This window comes from Harpia harpyja, chromosome 2, assembly GCF_026419915.1.
Source record: "Harpia harpyja isolate bHarHar1 chromosome 2, bHarHar1 primary haplotype, whole genome shotgun sequence".
NCBI classification, from domain to species: Eukaryota; Metazoa; Chordata; class Aves; order Accipitriformes; family Accipitridae; genus Harpia; species Harpia harpyja.
The window spans coordinates 29,764,199-29,792,006 of record NC_068941.1 but is presented as its reverse complement, the minus strand read 5'-3'; the positions used below and the strand labels follow the sequence as shown (position 1 = coordinate 29,792,006).

At 43.9% G+C, this 27,808-nt stretch overlaps 2 protein-coding genes across 13 annotated transcripts in view; both read right to left on the bottom strand.

Moving 5' to 3' along the window:
* The window catches only part of SLC20A2 (solute carrier family 20 member 2), a 58,723-nt gene extending 35,819 nt beyond the window's left edge, over positions 1 to 22,904 (bottom strand). For 5 of the 10 annotated variants that reach the window (XR_008233085.1, XM_052774332.1, XM_052774375.1 and 2 more), the window contains exon 1: positions 22,794 to 22,904. The gene's annotated coding sequence lies outside the window, so the exon portion shown is untranslated. Of the gene's footprint in view, positions 1 to 914; positions 932 to 1,075; positions 1,158 to 2,813; positions 2,834 to 3,393; positions 3,515 to 3,560; positions 3,770 to 22,793 lie in introns of those variants that run through there. The other 5 variants (XM_052774338.1, XM_052774357.1, XM_052774354.1 and 2 more) reach the window with 5 other exon arrangements.
* On the bottom strand, positions 10,460 to 26,236 carry SMIM19 (small integral membrane protein 19). 3 transcript variants are annotated; one of them, XM_052774464.1, is made up of 3 exons: positions 26,031 to 26,236; positions 25,754 to 25,878; positions 10,460 to 12,638 (listed from the first exon to the last, which is right to left on the bottom strand). In XM_052774464.1, the coding sequence occupies exons 1-3, from the start codon at positions 26,189 to 26,191 to the stop codon at positions 12,586 to 12,588; spliced, it is 339 nt and encodes a 112-aa protein (XP_052630424.1). In that variant the 5' UTR covers positions 26,192 to 26,236; the 3' UTR covers positions 10,460 to 12,585. The 3 variants fall into 3 exon arrangements, with proteins under 3 accessions (XP_052630424.1, XP_052630417.1, XP_052630432.1); XM_052774457.1 differs by lacking the exon at positions 10,460 to 12,638 and adding an exon at positions 23,641 to 24,570 and having other exon boundaries at positions 26,031 to 26,231; XM_052774472.1 differs by lacking the exon at positions 10,460 to 12,638 and adding an exon at positions 24,644 to 25,529.
* Between the last annotated feature and the right edge of the window lie 1,572 nt (positions 26,237 to 27,808).

Here is a 27,808-nt window from a genome sequence, read left to right as displayed (position 1 = left end):
TAAGTCACAAGGTTGCCTTTATTAGCCTCCCTGGGAGGGGGGAGAAGAACTCCAGATGGTCCCAAAGAAATTAAAGACTTCAAGTGTGTGCATGTGTGCTCCTGAGACTCCTCGTGAAAGCCAAAGAGTCTCCCAAAGTCTGTCAGCAGGGCTCTTGGCAAACGGCTCAGAGAGACAGCTACATAAACTCCCTCCCTGTGAAATGGGATATATGGCCACGGGAGAAAAGGATGTCTTAAGTAAGAAGTCACCCCTCCTGTCATTTTATGCAGGGTGACAGTTCAAAATAGAGCTTCCTCCAAAACTTGGGAGGCTCGACTTGACGCCCACTGCATATGCACCATTGACAGAGCACAGCAACAGTCGAGCCTTGTCTTTAACAAGATGAAAATCAAAAGGAAAAAAGGAAAGGGAATAAACACACTTTAAACTTAACATGAAGGCAGCATTTGAATGGCTAGGTGTTACTAATTTCAACCTTAAATAACCTTAAGAGATGTTAAATGTTTAAAGAAAGAAATGAAAAAAAAAAAGGGTACATCTCTGCTGAGAAAGTTTTCAGAAATGCAAAATATCCTGCAAAGTAGGCCAGTGACTAAATACAGACTAAATCTTGTAGCATGCTTCTTTCTAGAGCCCAAAATACATCTGGCATGCTCAGACACGCTGAGCTATGCCCCTCATCACCTAATCTAACCCAAGAGCCTGTGGTATTTCATGTTGTTACTGGGATGAAAAAGAAACTGGAAAAAACACCGTATAGTAGGGAATGGCAGATCTGCTCTCTGCGTGACAGCTGGAAGTCACTAGCCTGCTTCTCTCCTGCGCTCATTTGTATCTCTTCAACATGCCTCTATGCATGCCAAATGCAATTCAACCTGACCCGCTAGATGCTAGGAAATCCTTGCATTTACCTGCGGGACTGATACTGCCTCTCCACCAAGGCCTCTGCAGTTGGGTGTGCTACGCTACTGCAGCAGACACTGGGTGGAAAAATTCATTTTTCTATTTACACTGTGGATAACTCTTCTGAACCAGCCCAGCCTGCACTGCAGTGGACGTGCTGCAAACTCACCCTTGGGCATTAGCAGGGCAAAGGAACTGTGTTAGCACTGGGGAGCTGCAGGACCTGAAGCTGGAGCATGCATCTCTGATGGCTGTTAGAGCAAAGGGAGATGTGTAGAGATTAAATTTCAAGTTGTAAGAAGCTAATTCTGCATTAAGGCAAGATTTTTAGCTAATAGAGTTTTCTTATGATCCATAATTAGAGTATCATACTTAGGAGGTCTGAGTTGAAGCTTTTCACTGTTTAAGTGGTCTTAGAAACTTACAGAACCTGCACCTCAGTAAGAAAAATCGGAGTTTTGGAAATGCTAAGCACGTCCTGCTGCCTCACTGGCAGATGATCCAGACACCCCCCTCGGACTTTGTTTTGTTGCTAGCTAAACATCTTGTTATAACTCTGTCAACACAAAGTGCTATTTCTTCCCTAAGGCAGAGATGAAAACAAAACCTAGGTAAGGAAGCACCTTGATTCACGCAGAACAGCAAGTGAATCCTCAAGAAAAAGTCAGGATCTCCTGGTAACCATGAGATCATTTTAGGACATGTTTACATATGGACATTTACAAAGACAGATCTTCTGGAAACTGTTCACAGTTCACTTCTAAGCCTAGACAAGTTTTTAGGGAAAAAATGATAAGAAATTTGAAAAACAAAGTTGTCCATTGTTATTTTTTTTGCCAAACAAACCGCTGCTAAAGAGAATGCAGAAACATCTAACAACAGGGATGAACGGTTAAATAAAAGCTCAGGACGAAGTTCAAAGTCTAGGGAAGCAATCAGAGTGCATTACCCACCTGCAGTCCAACTGTGTGACATAAAGGAAACAAGCAGAGACCCCATAAATGTCCTTTAGTCTTCTCTTCACAGAAAATTAGGAGGAACCTACTGCGCTCGTGAAACATTGAAAGGTATATAAATCATCCCGTATGCAGCTCATACCACATATAAATCATGCTGTATGCAGCTCTTCTGCTCTCAGAAGTTGCCCCATGCAGCAGTTGAAAACTTTCTCCTACTCCGGATGGGACAGAGATTCTGTGAGGTCCTGCTTTTAACTGTTTTGTTGTTGCCCAAGTATGAGCAAAAATCAAAAGACAGCAGCTAGTGTAGCATTTCTCAAGATAACTCTTACAACTACTCCACTTTGCATTATGACAAGACAGACAGAGGACAATTTCTTTTCCCCTGCAGAGTTGAAAACAGCAGCCGTTTCATGATAGACAGTGGCATTGAATTTATACTGACAGGCAGGTTCACTTCTAGTTACCAGTGGCTGACGAGTCTGTCTAAAATGCTTACCAGAGAGCAGCTTCTAGGAGGTTATTCCATACCTCTCTAATTTCTCTGTGTTGCTCTTTACATAAAACTGATCTGTCAGGCTTCCCACCCATGTATATAAACTCATACCAGATCTGGCATTCCAGTCTATTGGTACTAAACACAGCACTGCAGAGAAACCAAGCCTGATTTATGACCAAAGCTACTAACATCATTCACACCAATAGTCCCTTATTGTTTCCACTTTGTTCTCAGGCCACACAGCTCGCAAATTATCTACTTTAAATTACTAATACTATACTTATGATATGAAAGGTGGTATTAATTCAAGTGGTTCAAGGCTAACATCCCTATATGGCTCTACATTACATGCACAGGACTTGTCACAAGGCCAAGCATGATGCAAGTTTAATGCTCCAGTACACAAAAAGCACCCTCGACTTAAAAAAAAAAAAAAAAAAATCAATTACCGCATCTGCAGAAGCAGTTTTTGTGTCAATCAGTTCCTGTTTTAACATGTTCACAATGTGCTTAAGCATACTTCACGCTACTACTCGATATGGAAACAAGACAGAAGTTGATAGCTTTCCAAGGACTCCCACCCAGTTTAACATCGCAGAGGGGGACTGCTGTCACCGCCAGCTCCCAAAACTTCCAGACGATGCTTCATTTTCTGAGTCCCTATCAACCTCTGTGCCCAGCACTGAAAGGTCAAAAATGCATATAAAATATTTAGCATGAAATTCTGTTGGTGAAAACATTCTCTGAAAACACAGACAGCAGTCACATTTAAACAGCAATTCTACAAACAAGTTAGATAGGTAAAGTATCAACAAGTGCTTGTTGTGCATTTGCTGATAAATATCTTTTTCTCTAACTAAAGGACAATTTGATCCTTCAGTGCCTGAACAAAGTCTTTCTAACAAGCAAGTGGTTTTTATGATTCGACACTACAGATTTTTAAGATCCATTCAGAGAAAACAAGTTCTCATGGTTATGGAAAACATGTTTGATAAAAGAAAGCCATGCAGAGAAATCTTTAAAACTCACCCAGTATTTAAAAGTTGTTTCAAAAGAAAAAGGAGCTAAGTTCTTCCAGCAACTCACCCTCCTGATTGTAAATACAGGCTGAAGTCTAAAATAGACATCCTATCATTAAGCACAGTCACATCTGAATATGCAAACTTCCAGAGGATAGAAAGAGGGCTATAACTTACACCAGGCAGTCCGGGGATAAAATTCACTCCGGCACAGGAGAACACACAAGACAACACCGAGAAGCATCAATGCCAGTCCACAGCCTTATTCAGTAGGTGAAAATATGCCTCCTCTTAAGCAAAGAATTCTGCTGGGGGTGGGCACTGATAAAACACAACACTGCGTCACAACTGCACTAGTGAGACAAACCAATCCAATGAAGCGGATGTTAAAAGCAACAAAACATTCCTCTTTTTTTTTTTCCCCCCCAAGCATAGGCATAGACGAGCAAGGAAATCTCTTTTTGACCGCCAGCTGAGCATTTTGGTGCAATCAGGTAATCTCTGAGGAGCCCCAGGTCTTCTATTTGGAAGCACACAAACACACTGAATTCAAGCGCATGTGATGGTAGGGTACATACATCCAATTCGGGAAAGATGTTGCATGCTTGTTACTTTATCCATGTCAGTAGAGGTCTCACAGGCTACGCAGACTGCAGAAAGTTAAAGATTTAAAGATGTGCACGAGTTTTGACTGGATTGATGCCTAAGCAAGCAACTTTGCTTTCAACAGTTCAACCTAAATTACCTAATCCAAATTCCTTCAACCACTTTCCTATAAGTGGGAAACATTTTTGCATGTATGTCAAGGCAAAAATAATGTTTGCCTAAAAGCACCCGGCTTAGCTTTATATAAAATATTCGCTTTAATACTATGTAATGCAATTAAGCCATTTTATTCAGCAAAAAGGAACTTAAATCAAAACTGCATTGTCACAGTTTAAAAATCTGGCAGATGCAAATTTATTTGGACACGTTTCTGGTTTATAAATAAATGATGCTTTAAATTTAACTGTTAGTTTTTACTCCATTCTGAGTCACTCAAAGCCATGGCATCATATTCCAACATAATAAACTTAATTAATTAAATCGGTAAACTTTCTGCAACCTGAACATTTGAGAAAAACTGAATCATTGATTTAGATTTGTAAACACAGACTTGGAAACATAATTCTTACCGCATCTATTTTTTCAAGTTTGAATAAAGGGTATTTCTTAACAAGGAGGCAAAAGTTTTGTAAATTGGTTAAATTCAGCTGCAGGTGATATTCAGGGATAATTTTGTAAATCTGAAACGTGGTTTACATTTCTTAAGAAAACTCACATGGATTAGTAAGCCTACATCATCTTCTAAAAAGAATTAGGGCAAAACTCCAGCTAGAAATCTGCAATGCAGAAATTACATTAAAAATCCCCAGTAAGAAAATAATTGTGTCAGGCCACAATTCTTTGTAAGAAAAGCTGACTCTTTATTTAACATCGATACCCAACTACCATTAAGCTTGCAATACAGCTGCTAACTTTGTGAAAAGCTACATCTCTTAAGCCTGGTTGCGAAGTCTTTCCTTTTACTTCTGTAATAGCTGGCAAACAGGCTTCCTAGGTTTAAAAAAGTGAGAGACGTTGATATTTTCACACTGGTTTTCCCTTATGTACAAGAGCAACATACTGTAACAGGAAGAATATTAATCTTTTCCTGCAGATCTAAACATATCTTAATACTTTTTTTTTTTTTTTTTTACAAGTAGCATCAATCAATTCAAGTGAGAACGATCAGCCTGTATTTATAGGTCTGGATTCCAAGGTTTTAAGGAAGTGAATAAACAAACACAGAAACTTTCTTGGAGCACTTATTTAACTTTATAAAGTAAAAAAAAAGAACGTAAAATATTATTTCATGTTCTCTTTATAGCTGACAAGTTGTTGATGTCTGCCTTGGAAAAGCTCAAACCCAAACGGTCCAAGTAAGCGCTAAGCCCACCCTAGCTCTCCTTGAAGGACCATTCACCCTGCCTAGAGTAAGAACCACCATCGTGCAGATACAGGTAAAAAGGACATGTTATTTGGGAGGTATCTACATCAATTTCAAAAGCCAGAAGTTGCCGGCCTGACCTGTGGGAATCATCCCGGACCCAGGAGAAAAACAAACTGGAACCATTTGAGTGCCGCTTCCCACGAGCCAGCCTGACCACAACGGTGGTTTCTTGTTGACCTAAGCTTCAGAGCTTGGTCTACACGCGAAGCAAAGGATATAATAAACAGCACAGAGAAAAGGAAATTTCTTCAAAGTTTGTGTTCTGCTAAATCAGCATTGTGGACCTCAGGCATGGGAAAATTCAAGCCAAGATAGGTTGACCATTAAAAAGAGTTACAATTTGGGATACCACTAAAGAAGCAGGCAAAGGAAAATTTATACGACCACAAAATAAATGATGAGGATCGGCTTTTGGCAATGGCAGCACCAGTTTGGTTCCCATCAAATCAAATACTTGGTAGAAATGATAAATACTATATATTACAATCTTGATCAGATACTGTAATTTTTTTTTTAATTGTAATTTATTCTCGTAAATCCACAACTGAGAGATCCCCATTTGAGTCAAACCTATGCTAGGCAGATTTATATTCTGGTTTAAATAATGTAATAGGACATGCCAATTTAAATAATTAATTTTAAACCCCCTTTGTTTTGCATTTCCACGTCAGCTGTTTTCTGAAAGATGCCCAGGTTCTCATTTACCAGTAACCACTAAAACAATGTTAATTTGCAACTTAATATAACTTTAATATCAAATGTAACTGTCCTTTTTGCCATTCAGATGGGAAGGCTACATATTTAAGCAATTATATTTATTTTAAAATGCATACACTTGGAGTAGAAAATAATGGGGTATTATTATCATTTTCTAACATAAAAACCTGTAAGAATTTGAACCAGAATACCTGTGAACTCCATTTGGTCAGAAACAGAAATACACTAAAAACATCCAAAAGGTGCAGGATGTTGTTGCAGTTATGTTGTGCCAACTTAAATAAGGTTACTGACCAGCAACAGGAGCTTTGGGCTTTCACATACCTGCTGGTACTCTAAAACTGGGAGTCATAAGCAGCTGGAACCAGGGACTTTTTGTTTCCCTTACCAGTGTTTGTGTCCCTGACCCTGCCTGGGAACCCTTATTTCCCCTCAATCTACAAAGAAAGAAAATAAAATTAATGAGGAGGAATGAAAATGGGTGGCAGATGACTGCACAGGTATCCCATAGTACCTCAAAGAAATCCAGCTCTTGCAATACCCTTCTTTCTGGTTTTGAAGGCCCCCGTGACCATCTACACCATGGGGGGCTTGAAGCAGGACACCACACGCCAATCATTACCTGGAAATCAGCCCTGAGGTCCTCGAGGCTAATGGAGATTTAACACAGCTCTACTGAACACAGCACCATTTCTGGGTGCTTCAGTAACTCCATTGTGCCTAATGAATACCAACAAAACCCTGAATATCTGCTCTGCAGATAGCTACAAACACGGTTGAAGCTGGAAAGAGCCAGCTCCAACCAACAAAAGTACATCTGCTTTTGCATATTGGGTAGCAAGCTCCCACACATTCTGCTATCTATCAGGATAATCTCCAAATAGAAAGAGATGCATCCATGTTTCACTGCAAGAAAAAGCATCTCAGGGACTCTCTGGGAAGTCTAATGTGGTAGACATAAAAATTAAAAAGTCACTTGGCATTCAGGGATGGAGCGACTCCTCTGCTCTGAGGAAGCAAACCATTTGGATGGGCTTTCTTGATAGCTCTGAACTCTGTCACACTGTCATTCAAACCTCTTTTTCCAGCAAGGCCCTGGGCTCTCAAAGAGGACATCCCACCCCAGCTAGGAGACTTACACTCCCGATGGTTGAGGTGAATCGGCTGTGCTTGCGCAGGCATGCAGGGAGAGCTGCCACGTTACAGAGTGTGACTCTGCTTGAGATCACACTTGTCTATTGAGCAAGCAAGCCCTGGGAAAATGAAAAGGAGGAACCCACAACCGGAATTGCCGGAGGCCAAGGCTGGCACAGAGGATGACACAGGCTCCGGGTGTTGTGTGGCCTGGGAGAGCCAGGCTGGCTCCAACCCCTGCCACAGCACAAACCCATGCCGAGCCAGGAGGAGTTCAAAGGCAGCAAACCCATTCTGAAGGAGCAAGGCTTTGGCCAGCGCTGTTTCAACCACTGCCGCGGTTAATGCCGGGAACCGGACTCATATCATCCACAACTCTGGCTGATTCACCGGAGACTGAGCGTACTACGTCCATACTAAGCCCAAGGAAAGGGGTGAACTGCTGCTCTGAGTCTCCCTGAGCTTAATCCATCATTTCCCCTCCCTAGCCCCATATCTGAAGAAAGCAAGCAGCATGGGCAAAGTATTTCTAAAAGCCCTGGCTACTGTTGACAACTCAAGAAGCATTATCCTGAATTACTAATGGACCTATCACAGAACATAAAAACTGCCCAGGAAACACTCCTGTGGCAATCCAAAAATACACACTTTGCAAATTCAGAGGCTTATGCAAAGATGCCTCTGGTAAAAAGCCAGAGTGCGGTTGCCAAAAGTCAACAATGCAAATTTTTCAGATAAAGGAAACCTGACACCTCAAGCCCCAGATTGCCTGCCATTTCCATTTCAGTTTGGGTTTCACAGAATAACCACTGCTGTGGAGTCTTTTCCCATTGAGCCAGAAGAGATGGCTGGGGCTCCCCCGAGTCCCAGCAACCCTCTCTCTTCAAAGGGAGCTGGAGTGAGAGAGTAGCTACCAACATGCCAAACCACACTGGCTGGCTCTCACTGACAACCTCCAAAATCAGTGTGGCCAGCAGGACAGAAGACCAAGCACTGCTGAAATGAGCTAGCTGAATACCAGAAGGAGGAAAGGACCAGGGGTATAACCAAAGAGAGGAGGAACGATGACACTCAGAGGTGCTGACCGGGGTTATGGAAGTAGGTGGAAGTAGATGAGGCCAATATATTGTGGCAATGAAAATTCTGCCTTTTTTTTTTTTTCCCCCTATGAGCACTGCAGTAATAAAGATATAAAGGTGGAAACAGCAATGAAAGCTGTGACCTTGGCTTCATTTCATAGGAATAGGAGCCAAATATTACACCAGGAGGCTGGTGACCATGCCTAATACTGTATGGAGACCATGCCGACTAATAAGCCTGTTTCCCCCGCAAAGTCCAATAGCTTCTGATCTCTGTTCTTCAGAGTCCATGTAATGGTCCACATCTATCTCCTGTAGCCTTTGCTGCTAGAGATACGAGGAGCGTGATGATGAAGCAAAAACCTTGAGCTCCACCTACAAGGCAGAGTTAACGTGCCAGCAGCTTCACCGTAGATTGCCGATGCTGCTGGAGCAAACAGGTGGCCAACAGACTTGTCACATTGGCTCGGAATTAAATCATCGCCAATACAACATGCCAAAGAACATCCCGTAGTCAGGTACGGGGCTCAGTGAACACCTCCAAGAGGACTTACTAAGGGCATGTGGTCCTGTGAAGCAGGTCAAGAAAAGCTAGGCTTTATCCTCTGCAAAGGAAAATGTTGCTCTCCAATGCTTCCCTTGTGCGAAAATTAGCACTGAAAAACATAGGAAAAGTGGACCTACAAGCCAGCTTAATGTAGTGGCTTGGTCAGGGATCTAGTTATCAAGAACTCTCTCCCTCAGATGAGTTACTGCTCACGGAGAGATGGCTCCATGTTTTACCTGGGCTTTTTCTAGCCTGGGAGCAAACCCTGGTAACATTAGCGTTTGTGCTTCAGCAGTCCAGTGCCTACATCCAGGTGGAGCACAAAGAGTCTTCCTAAAGGTACAGGCATGGTAACGGGACACACGTTGCCTCCGGTGAACTGACGAACACATTTGTCTGCGGCAAAAGCTCAAACAGCTAGAATTTCTCTGCTTGCTGTCACAGAAGCTATAAGAGAAGTGAAAGTCATTAACGTAGCAGGAGATATTTCTTTAAGTACATGGCACCAGCAAACAGTGCCAGTGGCTAGCGTGCCTCATCCTCAGAAAAAGGTGTTTACAGCAAAGCTGTGCTGATGATAGTGATGCATTACAGCACCCCAACGGTTGCCCAGAGGAAGAAAGATAGCATAGATGCCGCTGAGAGGTCAGGAATAGCAAAGGGGATTCCACAAGGAACCTCCCCTCTTCCCTACCTTTCTGGAGAATGGTGAGAATCCAGAGCTAGCCATGCCAGGATGCTGCTATGCCCACCGCACCTTGAATGGGGACTTCTTTAGACCCATGCATTTCCCTTGCAGAAAATGACCTACCCGACAATAGGAATGGCACAGCGCTGACACAGACCTCTCCGCTCCGTACAAGCACTGAGAGAAGAGCCACACCACTCCAAGGAAGGGTGCAAATTCCCAGAGCGCTGAAGTATTGGAAAAAAAATCAAGCAAAAAAGGAGAAAAGAACCTAAAAAAATAAATAAAATTAAGTCTACAGCAACCAGGTATGACAACCACGCCATGTGAAGAGAGTCCTCTGGAGTATGGAAGCACATGTGAAGCACATTCCTTGGAAGACCTGGAAGGGACCAGAGTCTACCTCTGTCATACTGATAAGGAAAAATCACTCACTGTTATCCATAAAACAAATGAGCAAGTGGATCATCATGTAAAGAACACTGAATACTCAGGAAAAAAAGTATATAAAATATTTTTTCTTTTAAAGAAATAAACAAGGAATCTATAATTAATAAACAACCGGTTGTTTCTGGTCACCGAGACCTTCAGAAGTCAGAGAAGTCGTTTCCTCTTCCATCTCTTCTACACATAAATTAAAAAGGGAAAATTAATTAAGCCATTTTTTCAACTGTCAATTGGTTCCTCAGCCTTGAATTAACCAGATATTGAATTAAATCAAATCAATAAAATTATGTGAAGAAAACAGTTGCCCTGAAACCATGGCATACGTTACTCCCAAAATGGGCTTAATATTTCAATCAAGGCTGTCTCCAAATCTTTAACCAATTATCCCCCGCAATTTGATTTTGTTTTCTTTAAAACTTCAGCAGACATGAACACCTTTGAATCACTTAATTTAATACAAATAACTAAACAGATTACAATAAATTTGGGCTATATTACAAGTTTGTTTCTTTCAAATCCAAAGTACCAGAGTTTTAAAATAAACATAATCCTTTCAACTTTTAAAAATTTCTCAACCAAGAAGTATTTTCAATTCTCCAAAGTAATCCAGAACATAGACCATATCGTTCACTAATGTACATTCAATCTGGGATACACTGGTGTCACTAATCTAACATGAAATTGAGGTGTGCAGAAGACCATTCTGTATCTACTTTAAAACACAATCATCAGTTACTGACAAATTTATTTAAAATATGAAAAAAATTACGATCTGACCCACTGGCTACTCTACTAATCCTGGGATTTTATTTTGCCTGGGGTTCTCTAGGGTTTGTTCAGAAAACATAAAGTAATTGCACAAACTTGGAGGCACAGTTCTCCATCAAGGAAGTCTTCCACAAGAACATGCAAAAACCCACACCAAGAGTGCCTCACAGGTCGATCTAAATAAGGCAAATACCATGAAAGGCGTAATGCTGGAAGAAACACTAGGTGAACGTAGAGGCAGAGGTAATATGAAGAAAACAGAAATGTGCAGATGTACTTGTTCCAGTCAACGACAGTAACTAAAGTTTATTGATTTCAGTTTCAGCAGCTAAAAATCCACGAAAACATTTTTATATGATACAGACAATACTATCCCATATTCAAATTTCTATCAAAGTAATAATATAGGCTAGGTTTTTCTCACAGTCATTGGGATTTACTTATCAATTAGTACAATAAAACCTATTTTAAAATGTAAATATTACTAAGTGCAAATAGTTTTTGTATCCAATTGTAATTTAGCTGTTCAATTATATGGAAATATCTAAGAGACCAAAAAAATATAACTGTTAGCTACAAAAATAGCTGGACACATTCTCAGCCACTGTCTCTCAACTGTTCCCTTTATATCCACTGTAAAACTATTTCCAACACACTAATCACATCTATTCGGAAGAAACTAAAATTATATGATTTCAAACTATTTTCATTAGAAAAACAGTCCTTTAACAACTGCTTTTATTCTTCCATCTAATTATATACTCTTAAAGGCCAAATATTCAGTCAGTATGCAAAAATAACCGTAGCCTTTTATTAAGGATAAAACACTAGATAAGAGTTCATAAGAAAAATAATGATGCTCTTTGCCTCTACCAGCAACACTGTCCAATGTAGGAAATTACATTTAATTTTAAAATTTTAAATACATATATGTCAAAGTCTTAGTAACTCTGTACCAGAGCTTTACTACAATTAAGTCTGTTCACAGCATCGTAACTTGCTGGACTGCATGGCTAATTGTTTTCTTGGAGATACTTCACGTAATAGCCAAGATGTTCAAAAAACTACCTTTCTAAAAAGCTCTCCCCTAACTCAGTACTAAGTAATCTGCACTTAAAACCCCACAGCCCTGCCAAGAAAACTTACCTATCTGGAATACTTTTGTGACCAACAGTCAAATCAAAAAGATTGAACTGATTAATATTTGATTCTGACATCTGTCTAAGGACCTCATAAGAACAATACATTATAAGGCTACTCAAATTAGAGGGCTAGCATGACCTTTTTTTTTCCTTTTACCTATGCACCTGTCACACTTTTTATGCAAAGGCCATTTATTAAATGCAAGCAAACCCCCTGATTTCCTATTTCATAACGGTCATGGTCTGATCTTCTCCAGATTCAATGTATGTTTCTACAAAAAACAAAATTGATTTCAAGTACAAAGCAGCAGCTATCTAATCCACAAATAAAAACTACAGCGATGTTCTGCTCTTCCTAAAACAAGCTTGAAGCCATGATTATATTAAAGACACAGATGTAAGGGGATTTTTCAACTTTCAAACAGATATGCAAACAAAGTATTACAATCCAGGGGTGCAGGTAAATGAATAAGCAAGCAAGCTACGTGACGTTTGTGCAGCGTCCTCTCAAATCCTGCAATCCCTTCTAGAAAGTCTGGGTCTACATCTCCCTCTTCTTTACTCATGTTCTTCTCGCATAGCTTGGTCTCAGAAACTTTCCATGCCTGTAACGGAAACTTGAGCCAACTTCTTAAATGTATGATTTCTTCATCTCCACTCATCATCCACTTCTGTTTCTGAGAAGCTCCTCATCATGACACCTGTATCTCAAGAAGCAAAACAGGAAACATCACAGGGATGAAGCAAGGAAAGATGAATAATAATATGCCTCTGTGTCTTTAATAAAATCCCAACTGTCATTCAAGTTCCTTTTAGGAAATAAGAGTTCCTCTCACAAAAGCCAAGTTTTGCCAAACTAGGTATGTAAACGTCGCATGCCAAAATTGGGGTAATCAATTAAATCTCCCGATCTGCACCTCCGTTCCTGACATGATGAGCAGGAAAAATCCTGTACTGGCTAGCCTTACATACTGTGGAAAACATCATCGGGTGCCAAGCTTGCAGAACTAGTCTGCAGCAGCCAGCTCAACTAAAAGAAATCACTGACCCATCTACTAACTTATCTACTACTGAAAACAATGCAAATTATCTTTAGCCAGGACCTGTTTGTCCAAGTAAGTAGAGCTCTAGCCCACAACTGAGACAAAAACCAAGGATGTAAGCCTCTCCTCTACCTTCCCCACTGCTCCTTAATCTATGCAACTTCCACGCTACATTTGCATTTTTACACACTTATCAGTTACTGGAGGAGACTCTTCCTCTGCATTACGGCAGTTTAACTACAAGGTGACAAAGTCCTCAGGTATTTTCAACGTGTCTTTGTGCCCAAAATCATGTCATGAAGTTTGGGGTTGGGGTGCAGGGGACTTGCTTATTTGTTTCTCCCATCCAAAACTTGGGATCAAGCAGGCCCAAAGCCAACAGCAGCACTGCTCAGAGCCTAACAACAAAAAGGCAGAGGGATGACTCATCTGCAAAATGGAGAGACAGCCATCTTGCGTCCAAACATGCAGCCCAAACCATTTGCCTGCCTCACGATTTTGCCTGAAAGCTGAATGAGGGGGTGCAGGAGAAATTATTTCTGCAGCCTCCCCAGCCATGAAGCCTTCAGAGCAGATAAGCAGGCACCAAAACCATTCTGCCAGCCAGCTTTCAGTGAGACAGAAGCATGAAAGCAATTTTATCTCTCCCTTTTAGGGTTAAGGCCATCTTTAAATAAAAATTAGCATCAAAATCTCTTCCTAGCAGAGGCAGACCTGATCCTACCTCTTATCAGCTACCATCTCAAATTCTCAGAATTCCACCTCCCATCTGAAATGCTCCTTTCTTCTGCAAAAGCACTTGACAGCAGCATGCTCCATACACGGGGCACACTTCACACAGAAAGACAGCATAGTCCTTCACCAACTCCTCCCAGCAAAACGACGTGTCATTTCAGCTCTCTTACACTAGAAACGAGGGACAGCTGTAGGGACAGAGTCCCATCAGAGCACAAAAAGTCTTGGCTTTGGTTCTTGCACATTGCAGTAGAGAAGAAAACCGAGCCTTGGACGGTCAAAGCAAGAAACCCTCTGACAATGCTCTGTGTACTGCAGAAACGATACCTGTTAAGTAACTGGACAGAAATGTATTTGCTGTGCAGGGATTATATGTTGAAGAAAAATACATATTCCCTCAATTCTGAACTCTTGAAGAAGTCCTTACCTCACAAGTGCTTAGGAGGCAAACAGTCCTGAAAGCCTGTACCTCAGTGATCATGCCTGCTATTGAGAAACATGCTATTGCCTACTCTAGAAAGGCAACTATCACAGATCTCAAGAGCACAGATCTCAAGAGCACAAAAGCTGAGGCAGTCACACATCCTGTCAGCGGGACATCCAGAACATGCCCAGATACCATCCAATTATTTTATACCACAGTGATCCTTAATCTTTTATCACAATGATCACTGTACACAAGAAAAAGAAACCACAATTTCACTGTTCCATAATCATCATACCTCCATATTCTCTCTGAGCACCAGAAATTAATTGCGGACAAGTAATTCAATTTATTAGTGACATCCTCACTCGTTAATCAGATCTCTACACTCAGCATATGCACCATACAGATTACAAGACATCCAGGCTGCTCACTGTCGCATGCAGAAAGAGAACTGCAGAAAAAGATTAATAGTTGCCAAAAAGATCTGATGCTGGCTGTCACCTGAAACAATTGAGGAATTTTCAGTTTTCTTTTGAAGAGACAACTTACTGGCAGTCTGGTACTTCTAACTTTGATCTTCATAGCAGCCAACACCAGCAGAAGAATTTTGTAGCTCAGTAACAAAACACAGAAACCTCCTGGACTGTTAACTCAATTACAGTATTTTGGCAAGGAAGCCTTCCCCTTATACCTTGGGGAAGGTCTAAGATTAAACAGTGCATGTTTTAAAGGCAGAGGTGCCTCAGTTATTTGGTGTAACTGTTCGTGCACCTAATTGCTTTGAGAGAAAAAGTACTCCAGGGCAACTTGCTTGGAAAACTGATATTCTTCGTTTCCCAAGGAAACAATGGTTACATAACCACACCAACTGTCCCATGCACAGAAACATAAATTGTAACGCCAATTTCAACCTGCTCTGATGGAAAAGGATAGAGATTTCACAGGTGATCAATTCCTACAACAGGCTTGCAGAACAAATAACTGAGGCAGCCCCCTGAGCAACGTGCCTAGTTCAGAAACACCAGGGAGACATCATGTTTTGATTAAATTATACTCAAGAACTATGAGGCAGTGAGAGGCTGCTCAGGCACTGTGCTGTTGGGAAAATCAGGGATGCTAATGGTACTGCTGTGTAATGGAAAGAAAGAAGGGAAGACGTTTAAGGTACCACAGTGCCACCAAAACTGAGAAAGCTGCAGGAAACTCTCATCTTCACTAGCTCAGCTGCTCACAGAGCTTCTTTTTAATCCACAGAGCAATACAGCAATGCCTTATGTGCCCATCACAGCTTCCATCTTTACACGGGCTGCTGCTGACATGTTAGCAGGCACTTCTCACGATTCGTTAAGGGCATTTGGTCAACAGTTGTCCTCTTTCGCCAATGTGAAACTGGAAAAGTAGACATACACTGAAGTAGAGGTGGCCTCAGAAAACCCTAACAAAAAAAAAAAAAAAAAAAAAAATGCTTCTCAAACCCTTTCAACAAGATCCTACCCAGGCAGGGTAAGCTAAGCACTGCCACAACAGGTCAGATTGCTGGTCCATCTGTTTGAGAATCCTGCCTCCTGTGACTGGGACCAGATGCTTCAGAAGGTGGAACAGCTTGGGTAGCGAACAATGATGTAATTCACCCAAAGGGGAAATTCCTTCCTGACCTCATCAATTAGCATGAAGGTTTATATGCTTAATTTATTTTTAATCCTATTTACTGCAACTCCGGACATTGTCATTATATATATAAATGTCCAGGTCTGCTTGGAATCCAACTAAACTTTTGGCCTCGGTAATATCATGTGGTATGCCAGGTTTCAAATGTACTGATTTTCAATTTCATTTAAACATCCCTTTATTCTTGCACTATGGGAACTAGCACAGCGATTAACCACCTCTCTTCCCTTTCCGAGGGCTCCAGCCCGGCTTGCACTGTAAGCTCCCATGCCATACTGTGCTCTGTTACAGAGCAGGAACATAATCTGAGGGCCTATAAAACAACAACTTAGCAACCTCTATCAGCTATCCAGCTACGTTTCTATACACTAAATTTCTGGGATCTGTTGGAAGCTGGCAGCTCCAGCAGAATTTCATCAGGCCCTACCCTCTTCCAGATCTTGCAAGCTCACTTCTCCGATGTTTTCCACTCCAGAGCTGCCACCCTTATAAGCAAACTGTTTTGCCCTGTGTTGTGCTCTTTGAACCCCCCTGAGATTCTGATAAATTTAGTTATAAAAGAACAGACAAGAAGCATACCAGGCTGGGCTTTTCAAGGTCACACAGGAACCTCTCCCTCTGAGCAAAGAATTTCCCTCCCATCTCCATGCCTGAATAAAGACCAACAGTGTCCGACCAAGCAAAACCAATCGCATTTTGCTCTTGGCTGATGTTCCTGTGGGCTCTCCTGCACAGGTTCCTCTGTGCAATAACTTTGGCCTATGTTGTTACTTATGGATGAGCTCATGCCGTAGTCACCATCATTATTATGCCGAGTACTTACTAAAGCTCCAGTGCAATTAGTCACTGCTGTTTCTGCTCACACAACGCTTGCGAGAGGCATCAAGGTATAAAGCCACACCTTCATTCAACAAAAGTTTGGTGGGGAAAAAAAAAAAAAATGTATGCAAGCAGCAGACGAGGAAGGGAGACTCTTAGAACAAACTTGAGGTTCTGGATCCTCTCACCTCCCCAAAACATAGTCCTGCTTTCAGTAACTATTTGGGCTGCATTTTCTTCTCCCAGCCTCTGGAACTAAAACTTTGGACCCCAGGCCACAGGTTCTTAATCCCAAAGTCTTTAGGAGAGAAAGAGTAGGTCTGGCTGGTATCTTATGGGAAGATGGTCCCCCCAAGGAGATGACAGAGATTTTTACAGCATCTGTGAGAAACACCACATAGCCATCACTGTTTTACCCCAAGTGTTTTAATTACAGGCTTGGAACTGGTGAATTATGGCAAGGGAATACTTCTTTGCCTAAACCAAAAAGAAAATCACACCATTTCATGCCTCCTTAGAAGGATCTTCAGGCAAGCAAGCAACCAGTCGAGAGAAAACTCCTGTGCCAGCCTATGGTCCATAAACAAATGGAGCTCTTTAATGATCAAAATAGCAATAACAGAACTGGTAACAGGCACCACTTAGCCAACTGTTAGCTCATTAAGTAATACAACCATATGTAACTTCTTTCTCTATTTGAGTATCATATACTGATTAAAGTCAATAAAATCACAGGTCTTATAATGGCAATTAAATTGTCCCATTGCATACTTCTCAATGACCTCCCCATGCTGTTTAGTAGTTACACAGCAGTCTTAGAAACTCTGTTCCAGAGCGATGATCTTAATACTTTCTTTCTAAGAGGCCATAAACGCTTTTCTGTTCTTCTGTCTCACATGTATGAAGACGACATACTGAATTGAGTGCTTCTACAATGCTCTTAGGCAATGCTCAAACAGCGGTCCAAGCCACAAGTTTCAGAGCACTGACATACCAACATCTCCAGGACCTCTGATCAGCCATCGAGTGGTTTGCCTTTGGCATTTCAGTATTTGCTGAGGTTGAAAGAGAAGACAGTAATGATACAGAACAATTCTCCCATCAGCAGTGGCAAAAGTAATCTTGGAGGCCTTGAGTGCAATGCTTTCACCACTTCTGAGTCATTACTGAATATGAAGTCAAAAAGATGCGATATTTTCTGTTTGTCACACACAAAAACAGAGTTTGGGTAAGGAAATCTTTTAACGGACTCAACAAAGGTATTTTTGGCTGCTAGAATTCTCAATCTGTTGTGCTAAAATTAGCTTTAAATAAATATGCAATACAAGCAGTACATACTTTGCCTAAGAAAAAATCTGCTGGCCACTTACAGATCATGTGAACTTGGTTATTTAGTTGAGCTAAGAACATCAATTATTCCAAGCCTTATCTGACTGTAGATTTGGATCTACTTAGCAATGACACTGCCACGTATCAAAATGCACGACAAGCCACAACTCTTTACCAAAGCAAGGGAAAGTTCCTGCAAACAACGGTTGCTGCCATTTAACAAGATGGTCATGAAGAAAAAAATGTAAGATTGAAAAAGCCTGCATGTCTGCCTCTACCCTTCCAACCCTCTCTCTGAAAAGAAAAAGCAAGTCTTCCTCTTCTGTCAGTCCACCCTTCCTTCCATGTTACAGTATAAAGAAATTGCATGCCTTCGACTATCACTCCCTGATGTCCACCAAATTAAGCTATGGAAGAGGATAATCTTACTTTTTCACCCTTTCAAGCTTTTCATCAATCAGTAAAAGGGTTCCCTAAGTTCTGCTCTGTTTTTACAACCAGTGTCACAGAAGTTGGTTCTAATATTGCTCATCAGAGCGTACACCACGATCTGAGCAATGGCAAAATAGAGTTGTTCAAACATACCGAGTACTCTGTGCTGGGTAAAGTTCACAGCAGCTGTTCGAGTCCCAGAAAGACATCTGAGAGAAGCGCCATAAATAACGACATCACATGGAGTCTCCCATTGCACAACCAACATACATACATCTTTCCTGCTCAGGAATTTATGCTTCACACCCTATGCTGTCAGTCAAGAGCATATTACAAACTATGTTTCCAGGATGACCCAGAGGATATTTTGGAAAGTAATACAGCCCTCCTGCCGGCTGAGTCTCCTCCAAATACTCATTCTATTCCATTACAAAAAAGACAAATGTTTCTATAATCTTGTCCAAATTGCGATCTTTCTCAGGAGCAAGCTATAGATCCACGTGTGCCTTTTATATATCATGGATGTCTAAAACCAGTTCCAGCAAGTCTGACAGCCTGACAGAAACTGAAGGGGACTACTTCGCAGACTCAGGATCTAAGTTTTTCTTCAGATGTGCAAATGTAAGCTATTTTCTCAGACTCCAATTTCAGCAAATCCCTAACTTGAGCAGCCCCTTTTTAGGATTCTTATTCATTTTACTGTTAGAATAAAATTAAACCCAGTTCTCCTAAAACATCTCATTCCTAGGCCTCTGCAAGGGGAGAATCGCTTTTCAAAGGAGTGCCTACTTATAATTCAGAAAGAAGATACACGGCTGTTTTATAAAAACAAGGGTTCTTTTTTTTTTTTTCCTTTTTCTGGAGTTTTGCCACAAAGTGCCTTCGAGGGCTTGGTTCAGAAATTCCAAATTCAGTTTATTGTTTTTCTCATTGAGAACTAACTCCTTTTAGCAATTCTGTTAATCTTGGAGTTTGAAGTTATTTTTATTAAAGTAACGCCCAGAGTTTAGATATTCCATAAAAAGATCAGGAATTATTTTTATTAAAGTAACACCCAAAGCTTAGACATTCCTTGCAAAAATCAGGCAAAGCACCTTCATTCTTAAAACGGTTCTTAGCCTTTTCCTTGTAAACACAGATTTCACAGAGACAACTGAACACTGAGAAGTTTTATCAGCCTTTTTTATCAGAGAGTTGGGAAAAAAACATTATTAAGGCAGGATTTTTCCTGCCTAAAAAAATCCTGAGCCTTTTTCTCTTAACACGACTTGTGTTTTTTTTCCTCCTCCCTTCTTGTCTTCTCTTATGGAAGAAGTAGCACCAATTTCCATTCCCCAACGTCACATTTCTCATGAGACATTTGCGCTGGCTTTAAGGTGTTCTGCCAGCAGTCAACATCTCTGGTCATACTCAGTATATGTCCCTTAGCCAGCAGGGAGTCCTGCCGACCCAGGCAACACCAATTTCTGATGGAGCTTGTTAGACTACAAGAAACTTGTTCATAGCCCTTAACTCTTATGCCACAACAGAAACAGGGCTGCAAAGTAAAGGATCTTACCTCCATTCTCAGGGGCCTGAGGCACTGAAACCTTCTGCTCTTCAGCAGCAGCCCTGTCTCGAGGACAAGATCAAGTGCTGCCTTTTTGCTTGAGTGACTACGTTAATAAACTAGGTGACATCACCCAGGTTCTTTACCATGACTAAAACACGGTTTAAATGTTTGGAGGGGAAAGGGAACGCCTTTTGATCACTACTTCCTATTTGGAGCGTAAGCAACCGCGACTGAAGACTGCACTTTGTCAGCAAGCCTCCTCCAAACGCTACTGCTCTTTAGGCGTAATAGGCCAAAGACATCACAGAGTTAATAACACGTTTTCCTATGAGGTGCTTCTTCCCCATTGAAGAAGGCACATAGTGACAATTTTCAATCTCTTTAATGTAGAAATTAGGGCCAGGGCAAAATCTTTTCAATTCATCCAAAAGAGAGGTTAAGTTGCAACATACCCACCTTTCTCTCTGCAGCGTGTATAATTTCAGCTTGCTCAATAGCAGTGGCACTCCTGAGTTGAGGAGGACTTTAAAAGGAGCGATTATGCTCACGGAAGTAAGCTAACGTGAATAAACTGCCCAGGCAACAGGGAGACATTCCAGAGCCTTGTGCTGTCACCAGGCTTTTGGCCAACGCTGCTTAATCATATATGCAAAACACAAATTACAGAAAGATTCATCATAGGTTAGAATATTCTCAATGAATATTCAGCACTGCACTGAAGAAGTTTCCTTGCAAACCATCCTTGGACGAAGGCACTGGGACCTTCTCCCCATTTTCAGAGCTTCTACTGGCATCAGCAGTACAAGTCGTACAGCAAAGGCTTCTACTGCAGGTCTTCTCAATGGATCAGGCAGTTTTGGAAGGGAAGTTTGAGACCAAGTTTAGCACCACCTGAGTGTCACGCTGCTGAAACTCGTAACTCTTATGGCTATAAGGCACCACGGCAGCTGCTACAGGCTACTTTCTCATCAGGGCTCAGCCAGCACATGCCAATTCATACTATCTGGGCATATAACACTGGACTGAAACTCAAAATGCTCATGACATGAGGGAAGGTATTTTCACTACAAGGCCCACGGAGTTTACCACATCTTCAGCTTTAAACACAGCCACGCTCATAGCTTAGAAATATTTAAGACCCTCTTGAGCCTTGTCACAAAATTTATAAAGTTCTATCTGAAAAGCTTTGATCTTCTGTGCAGCACTGAACATAAAACCTAGCCAGCCACATTTTAGTTATGAGGAGAGAGATGACTTTTCCACCACTTAAAAGATTATAGTTTTCACATAAGATTATAGAGTCATGGTTGTAACTTCATCTGAAGACTGCATTTACAAAGATCTGAAAGTTTAGCAGCTCCCATGGACACAACAGAGTGGTCAGATTCTCAAAAACATCTGAGTTATAATTGAGAGCAACTTCTTAACGCTTTTTTGCAGTACCTTATAGATGCAAAGTCTTAACGGCTTTGAAAGCCATCCCTCGCATGCTTTGTGTGATCAAACACCATGAAATCTACATATCATAATAGCTTTTTAAACAGTACTGGGTAAGCTAGAAAGATTTGCCTCTGTACAGCATTCTCAAAAATAAACACAACTAAAGAAAACTCTGGCACAATTTTTTTAAAGGTCACACGCTTTCCCCATCCAAGACATCTAATAATTGAGCATGAACAAAGTTCCACGAGAGTTTGAGAATCCATTCCTGTGCACGCCTACAAGCCCAACTACTACGAAGGGGTGCAAAAAACTCCAGATCTATTGTCTTTACCCTATCTGCCTTTGCTTTTAGGCACTGATTTTTTACTACCAGTTGAAGAAAGCACCTTTTCCTACATGCAATATCGTGAATTAACGGGTAAAAAAAATCACTGCTGAAATCCGAGTTGAAACTTCAAAAGCTGACTGCACCTTCTGTCCCAAAGCATACTTGTACTATAACACTGAAATATAAAAACCCCAAGAAAAGAGGGTATAGTTTTGCTGGGACAGAACTTCTATAGCTGCACTTAAGTCGGGAAAACAAACCACTACCTGCCCTTCACTCGTGGCTCAAGCAGCATTCTTCTAACGCCCTAGCAAATGCAAAAGGCACACGCCCTGGAAAAGCTTTTGCTTTTGTTACTTCTTAAAAATGTTTTGTCTCGACAAGTAAGTCGGTGAGATACCCGTGCCACTACCTCAGGTCCAAGAGCACAAGCCACTCGAGATTTCTAAGCGCTTCACGGTGCTCCCAGCTCCGCTGAGAGGAAAACTGTACGATTATTAGCTACAGGCAGAAAGACGGCTGGGCGTAATAAACCGGAAAGAACGGGTTCATCTTGACATGCTGCTTTATCCAAACATATGGAGCCGCACCGGACGGCTGCTGGGGAGAGCAGCCCTGGCGAGCGTTACAGAAGATGCGCCATTAGAAGGGACTCATCCCCGCGCTGCCCGTTCCCCGGCGGACCGCTCGGGTGGGCGGGAGGGCTGAGCTCTCGGTACCGCCACGAGCCCCGCGCCGGGGCAGCGCGGCGGCGACCGCGGGGTGAAGGCGGGCACCGCAGGCGGGAAGCCCTCCCGCGGAGGACACAGGGGAAAGCCCACCCGGCCCGGCGGCAGGCAGTCTGCCCCCGGGCCTCAAGCGGAGCCGGAGCCGGCGCCGGCCCCCCCTCCCCGTCCCGGTCCCCAGCCCCAGCCCCGTCCCCGCCCGCGCCTTCTCCTCGGGCGGCCCCTTCCCGCCTCACAACAGCCCCCCGCGCGCCGCCGCCGGTGAAGCGCCCCCCTCCCCTCCGCGCGGACGGGGCGAGGGGAGGGGCGAGGGCGGGGCGCCCCCGCGCGCGTGCCCCGCCGCGGCCCCACTCACCGCCCGGCGGGCGCCCTCCGGCCTCCGAGCAGCAGCGGCGGCGGCGGCAGCGGCAGCAGCAGCAGTAACCGGCGCGGCCCGGAGGCGGAAGCGACGGCAGGAAGTGAGGTCTGCGCGGGGAAGGGGAGGGGGAGGAAGCGCCGCTTCCGGGGGCTGTATGGGGACGCGGGGCGGACGGCCTCCGCCGGGCGGGTACCCGCGCCGGGGGTGGGTCTCGGTCCCGCGTGAATACCGCTAAGTAACGGGGCGGCGGTGCGGAGCCGGCTCTTCATACGGCCGGAGTAACGTAGGAAGGAAGAGGCACCGGGGGGGGCTCCGGGGAGGCAGCGGCGGGGGGAGGCCGGGCCGCCGGCAGGCCCGGGGCTTCCCGCGGCCTTCCTCCTCGTCCTCCTCCTCGTCGCCGCGTGGGAACGGCGCTTCCTGCCGCCAGCCCTCGGCCCCGCCGAGTTACCCTTCTGTTTTCCTCGGTGAGCTGTCAAAAGGGGCCATCGGTACGGCTGGCAAGACGGCAGGAGTTCACCCAAAGGAGCCCTTCTCGCGGGGCAAACCCGCGGCACGCGGCCCACGTCATGTTTTACTGTCCCTGCAGACGGACACTAAAGCGCAGATAATTTCAGTCTAATAAGGAAGATGTGGTGAACAAAGCCAAGTTTCCTCATATCTGAGTGGAACTGCAGTGCTGTTTACCACTGCTCCAAGACTCAGTATATTTTAGCACCGAATTAGACAAAAACCTCCTGCTGGGCACGCGCTCCCAGCTCTCTGTGCTGTTTGTTGGCGTTCTGTTCACCACTCGGCCTACTCAAGTCGTGTAACGTTAGGAATTACAGCATGATACATCTTCAAGTAGTTTTCATGATTAAATACTTTTATTAAGAATTAATTTCTGCAGTATTCTTTAAATTACCTGATTCTGCGATTTACCTACAAAGAAAAAAGTAACTGGGGTGTGTTGTCTCTTCTGGATAAGCCGTGATCTTCCTGTTGATGCAAATTTTAATAGACCATCCCATTCTTTAAAGCAATTTGACTAAATTAAGATAACCACCTTTGCTATTAACATCACAGTATTGGCTTTAAGTGTCTTCTAGACATGCAATTCCCTGTGTACTTCTCAGTTCTCAAAGTTTGTCCAGGAAAGGTTCACAGTGCTGCATACGCAACCCCCATATAAACACAGAGAGCAGGATCTTTCCGTGCTACCGCCAGCGACACTCTGGGCTCTCGGAGCTGTTCACCTTCACCAGGCAGTAAGGCCACAGTATCTTCATTCACGTTTACTGAACGCATTCAGCAAATTCACCAATGCGTCATCAAGGAACAAAAGGGTTTCCAGGCAGATAGTTACTGCCTTGCTTTCTCTAGGGTGCCATCACCAGAGAAGGTAGGAGCTGATTTCCAAGGTGCCAGCAGAGAGAGGAATTATTTAAAGAGCATTGTTAAGACTGCACTTCTCTACCCTCAGAGGTTTCTCTGAGCAGGTCTGCCCTGTGTTGGCTACTTTCATGCTGAATGTTTCAGTAGGCACTCAGTTTACTTCATGGGGTTCAGAGAAAAGCTACCGAGAGCAAAGTTTTTAAGCAGAGTCCCCTTTCTTTTCCCCTGGCCTTCAGCTGTGTATCAATTAAGAGGCATTGAAAATAGCTCCACACTGGCTCTTATCCTCAGCACTGGAAATATATCCCAAGTTCCTACAACTGTGGGCTTCATTCCACTGAGAGCTGTACGCTTTCAGTCTGTTTTGGTGGCTGCTGCTGCTGCTGTTCATACTTCCTTGCTGAAAAAAAGAAACACCGGTCAACACCGATTATACCATTTATTATATGCATGTCTATATATATATGTGCATGTATGCATATCTATGTGCATGTATGCATATCTATATATATACACGTATAAATATGATAACAATCAAGAAATAGACTTAAGATGAGAGAATGTAATTTCACCACTTAGCCACACAAGGGGATGTTTCAGTCATCGCGTGGAACTAGTCCTTTAGCATATGGCCTTGGAAAGGCCGAACAGTAGGGTCATAGCAAAATGTCAGTAAATTAATGGCAGAGAACTATGATTCCATTCAGGTCCTCTCATTTAAAAAAAAAAATTAAAGACTATGTCTTCAGAAGTACTATTACAGATGACCTGAACGACTCATTAGTCACACTGCTGATCTCCACATCACTCATCTCCTCCACAATATACATGCCACAAGCTAACAACTACATTGACTCCAAAAGTAATCTGGTTAGCAAAGCAAAGAGAGATCAAAGAGTTGTGTGCGGAACAAACACCAACAACGAATGCCAGCAGGCATTTCTCTGTAGGAAGCACATCCTTTGTTGTTCCTACAGAACACAATGGCCTGGTTTAAGAATCTTGACATTAAATCTTTACATTTAAAAAGGGGTTTCAACTCATGAAGCAGTTCTTGCCCGTATTCCCTCTAGGCGTGCATGTATGGCAGATGTGAAGCAAGTACAGGTGTTTCTCTGAATTGGACCTCTGGAATATCAGAGGCACAGGGCTCTATCCCACCTCCAACCTGACCTTCAGCATTAAGGTGGGAGCAGCAACACTTGTTGGTACAGTAAAACTCTCATTTATTTTCAATTTATGAAGTTGAATTACTCGTGATTTCACGGTCCTCTCAACTTTTACAAATCCATCCACGTCTTGACAGTATTCAGACATTCCCAGCTCTTTTTAACTTCAACATCAGATTCGTTTCGACAGCTAGAAGAGAACCGCACGGCCGCTCCCTCGCTCCGTACTTCCTCGCGCCTCAAGCCCGTGACCCGCGCTCCTGCGGAACCCCTGCTCGCGTGTGGTGCCGCAGGGCCGGGGTTCCGCCCTGGTGTCGCCAGCGCGCGAGGACAGGCAGGCTCGAGGCCACCCCTGCAGGAGCCGTCCCCAGAAACCCACAGGCCCAGGGGAGCCCCCTCTTTCCTTTGACTCACCGATGGAGTACATCTCCAGCTGCTGCCGCAGGCGGATCTTCTTCATGCTGTCGTAGAAGTTGGGCTCGGGCGGCGTCTCGGCGGCTGGGGGCAGGGTGAAGATGCGCATGATCCTCCTCTTGTTCCTGCGAAGGAAGGCGGGGGGGCGAGGCGGTGAGGTGAGAGGCCCGGCCCGGCCCGGCACGGCTACACGTGGGGCCGGCGCGGCCGCTTCCCGGCTGGAGCCCTCGCCCCGCCCCCCGCCACCTCCCCCCACTCTCCCGCGGCCTCCCCTCACCGCCGGGCGTAGACGAGGAGGGCGAGGCTGGCCAGCACCACCAGCAGGTAGACGTTGGTGGCCTCGTTCCACGCCTCGTGCACCGAGTAGTCGATGGCGCCGCTGTCGCCCAGAGCCGCCGAGCCGCCGCCGCCGCCTGCCCCCCCAGCCGCCGCCGCCATGGGGGAGAACGGCCGTTAGGGGCGGCCCCGTGGCGGCGGGCGGGCGGGCGGCGGGAAGTGACGTCAGGCGAGCCGTCGGGGCCGGCGTGAGGTGCTGCGCTTCGGCCTCCCTGCCGCCATCCCGGGGGGGGGCAGCGAGGGGACCCGGGCTGGTCCCCCCGTCCCCTCCCTTCCCCACGCTTTTATTTCCCCTCTAGCGGCCGGTCTCTGGTGGAGGGGACATAAGAAGGTGGCAGTTTCTGCCCCAGGGGATATGACAGTCTCTGTGCTTTCACGGTGCTGGCGTCTGAGGGGAAAGGCGCAGGCAGGTGGAGGGCCGGCAGAGGTATGAATTCAGCAGCTCTGAAAGCCTGGCAGGTGTTGAGTCAAAAGCACCTTCACCTGCTGGTGCTGGCGCTGGCACTCGCTTGGTGGCAGTGGAATCGTGGGACGTAGCTCAGCAGTGCCTGGTGTTGGGAGAAAAAGAGGCACAGGTTGTCACGAGCATTCACTTTCCACGTGCGAACTCAGTTTGACGGTTCAGGTTGTCAAAATAGAAACGGCGCTTTCTGAAAAATCTTGCCTCTTTTTTTTTTTTTTTAATTGTGCCAAAATGGGAGTTGCTGGATATTCAGATGCTGGAGCAACATAGCTTAGTGCTGTGCTCCATATGCTCCTCATGCCAAAAAGCACAATTCTAGGATTATGCTTTGGTAGAAAAGGTGGAGCAGGGCAAGCGTTTTGGTTTAGAAACTTGAGATGCAGATTAACTAGGCAGAGCATGTTCTAACACACACACACTCATGCGGGGGGGTTTGTACTGCCTGGTGTGGCGTGTTTCAGCTACATTATAGGTTTGGTGTGCTGTCCTTTATCCTCTCCTGCTTCTCTCTATCCACCTCTGGCCCTGATACTTTTACCATATCTTCCTTCAGGTACTAGAACTGTTACAATGTAGGTGTTATGGATATGTTTCATCTCCTTTTGCCTTATGCATATTGGGGGTATGTGCTTATGTTGCAGTTACTTGTCTTCACCCTTTATAAGACAATAAGGGGAAAAAACAAGTCATTTTAGGGCTTGATTTATGTAACCGATGTCAAACATTCAGAATCAATCCTCCTGTGCCCCAGAAGTGCTCTGACCCCTTACTGAGTAGAGGGAGGCTAGACACCTCTCTTGGACGGCACTCGCTTTGCAAATGTCCAACCAGCTTGGGGAAACTCCATCCTTTGGGGAGCCATTTTCTCAGTGCAAGATGTGCCACGTCATTCCCTTTCCACGCTATGGAACAGATGCATTTTAAGAGGCCTCAGATCAGGGCATAAAAGCATATGAGTGAAAACAACAATATAAAAAAAAAAAAAGCTAAGGCACTGTTATCATGAGAAAAGTTCCTTGCCCCGCATGGTGTGGGAAAGAATAGTAGAACAGCAATTAGACATAATTCTAGGTCATTAAATTGGGATGGCACCCGTGCACAGAACTGTGGAAACCACTAAGAGGAAAAAAAAAAAAAGAGTCTATCACTTACGCAACATGACACAAGACAGTTAATTAAGCATGGTTCCACTGGGATTTTAAACAGTTTCTTGTGAAGTTGAGGCTTTTTGTTTGCTTTTTTAGTATGTTGAACTT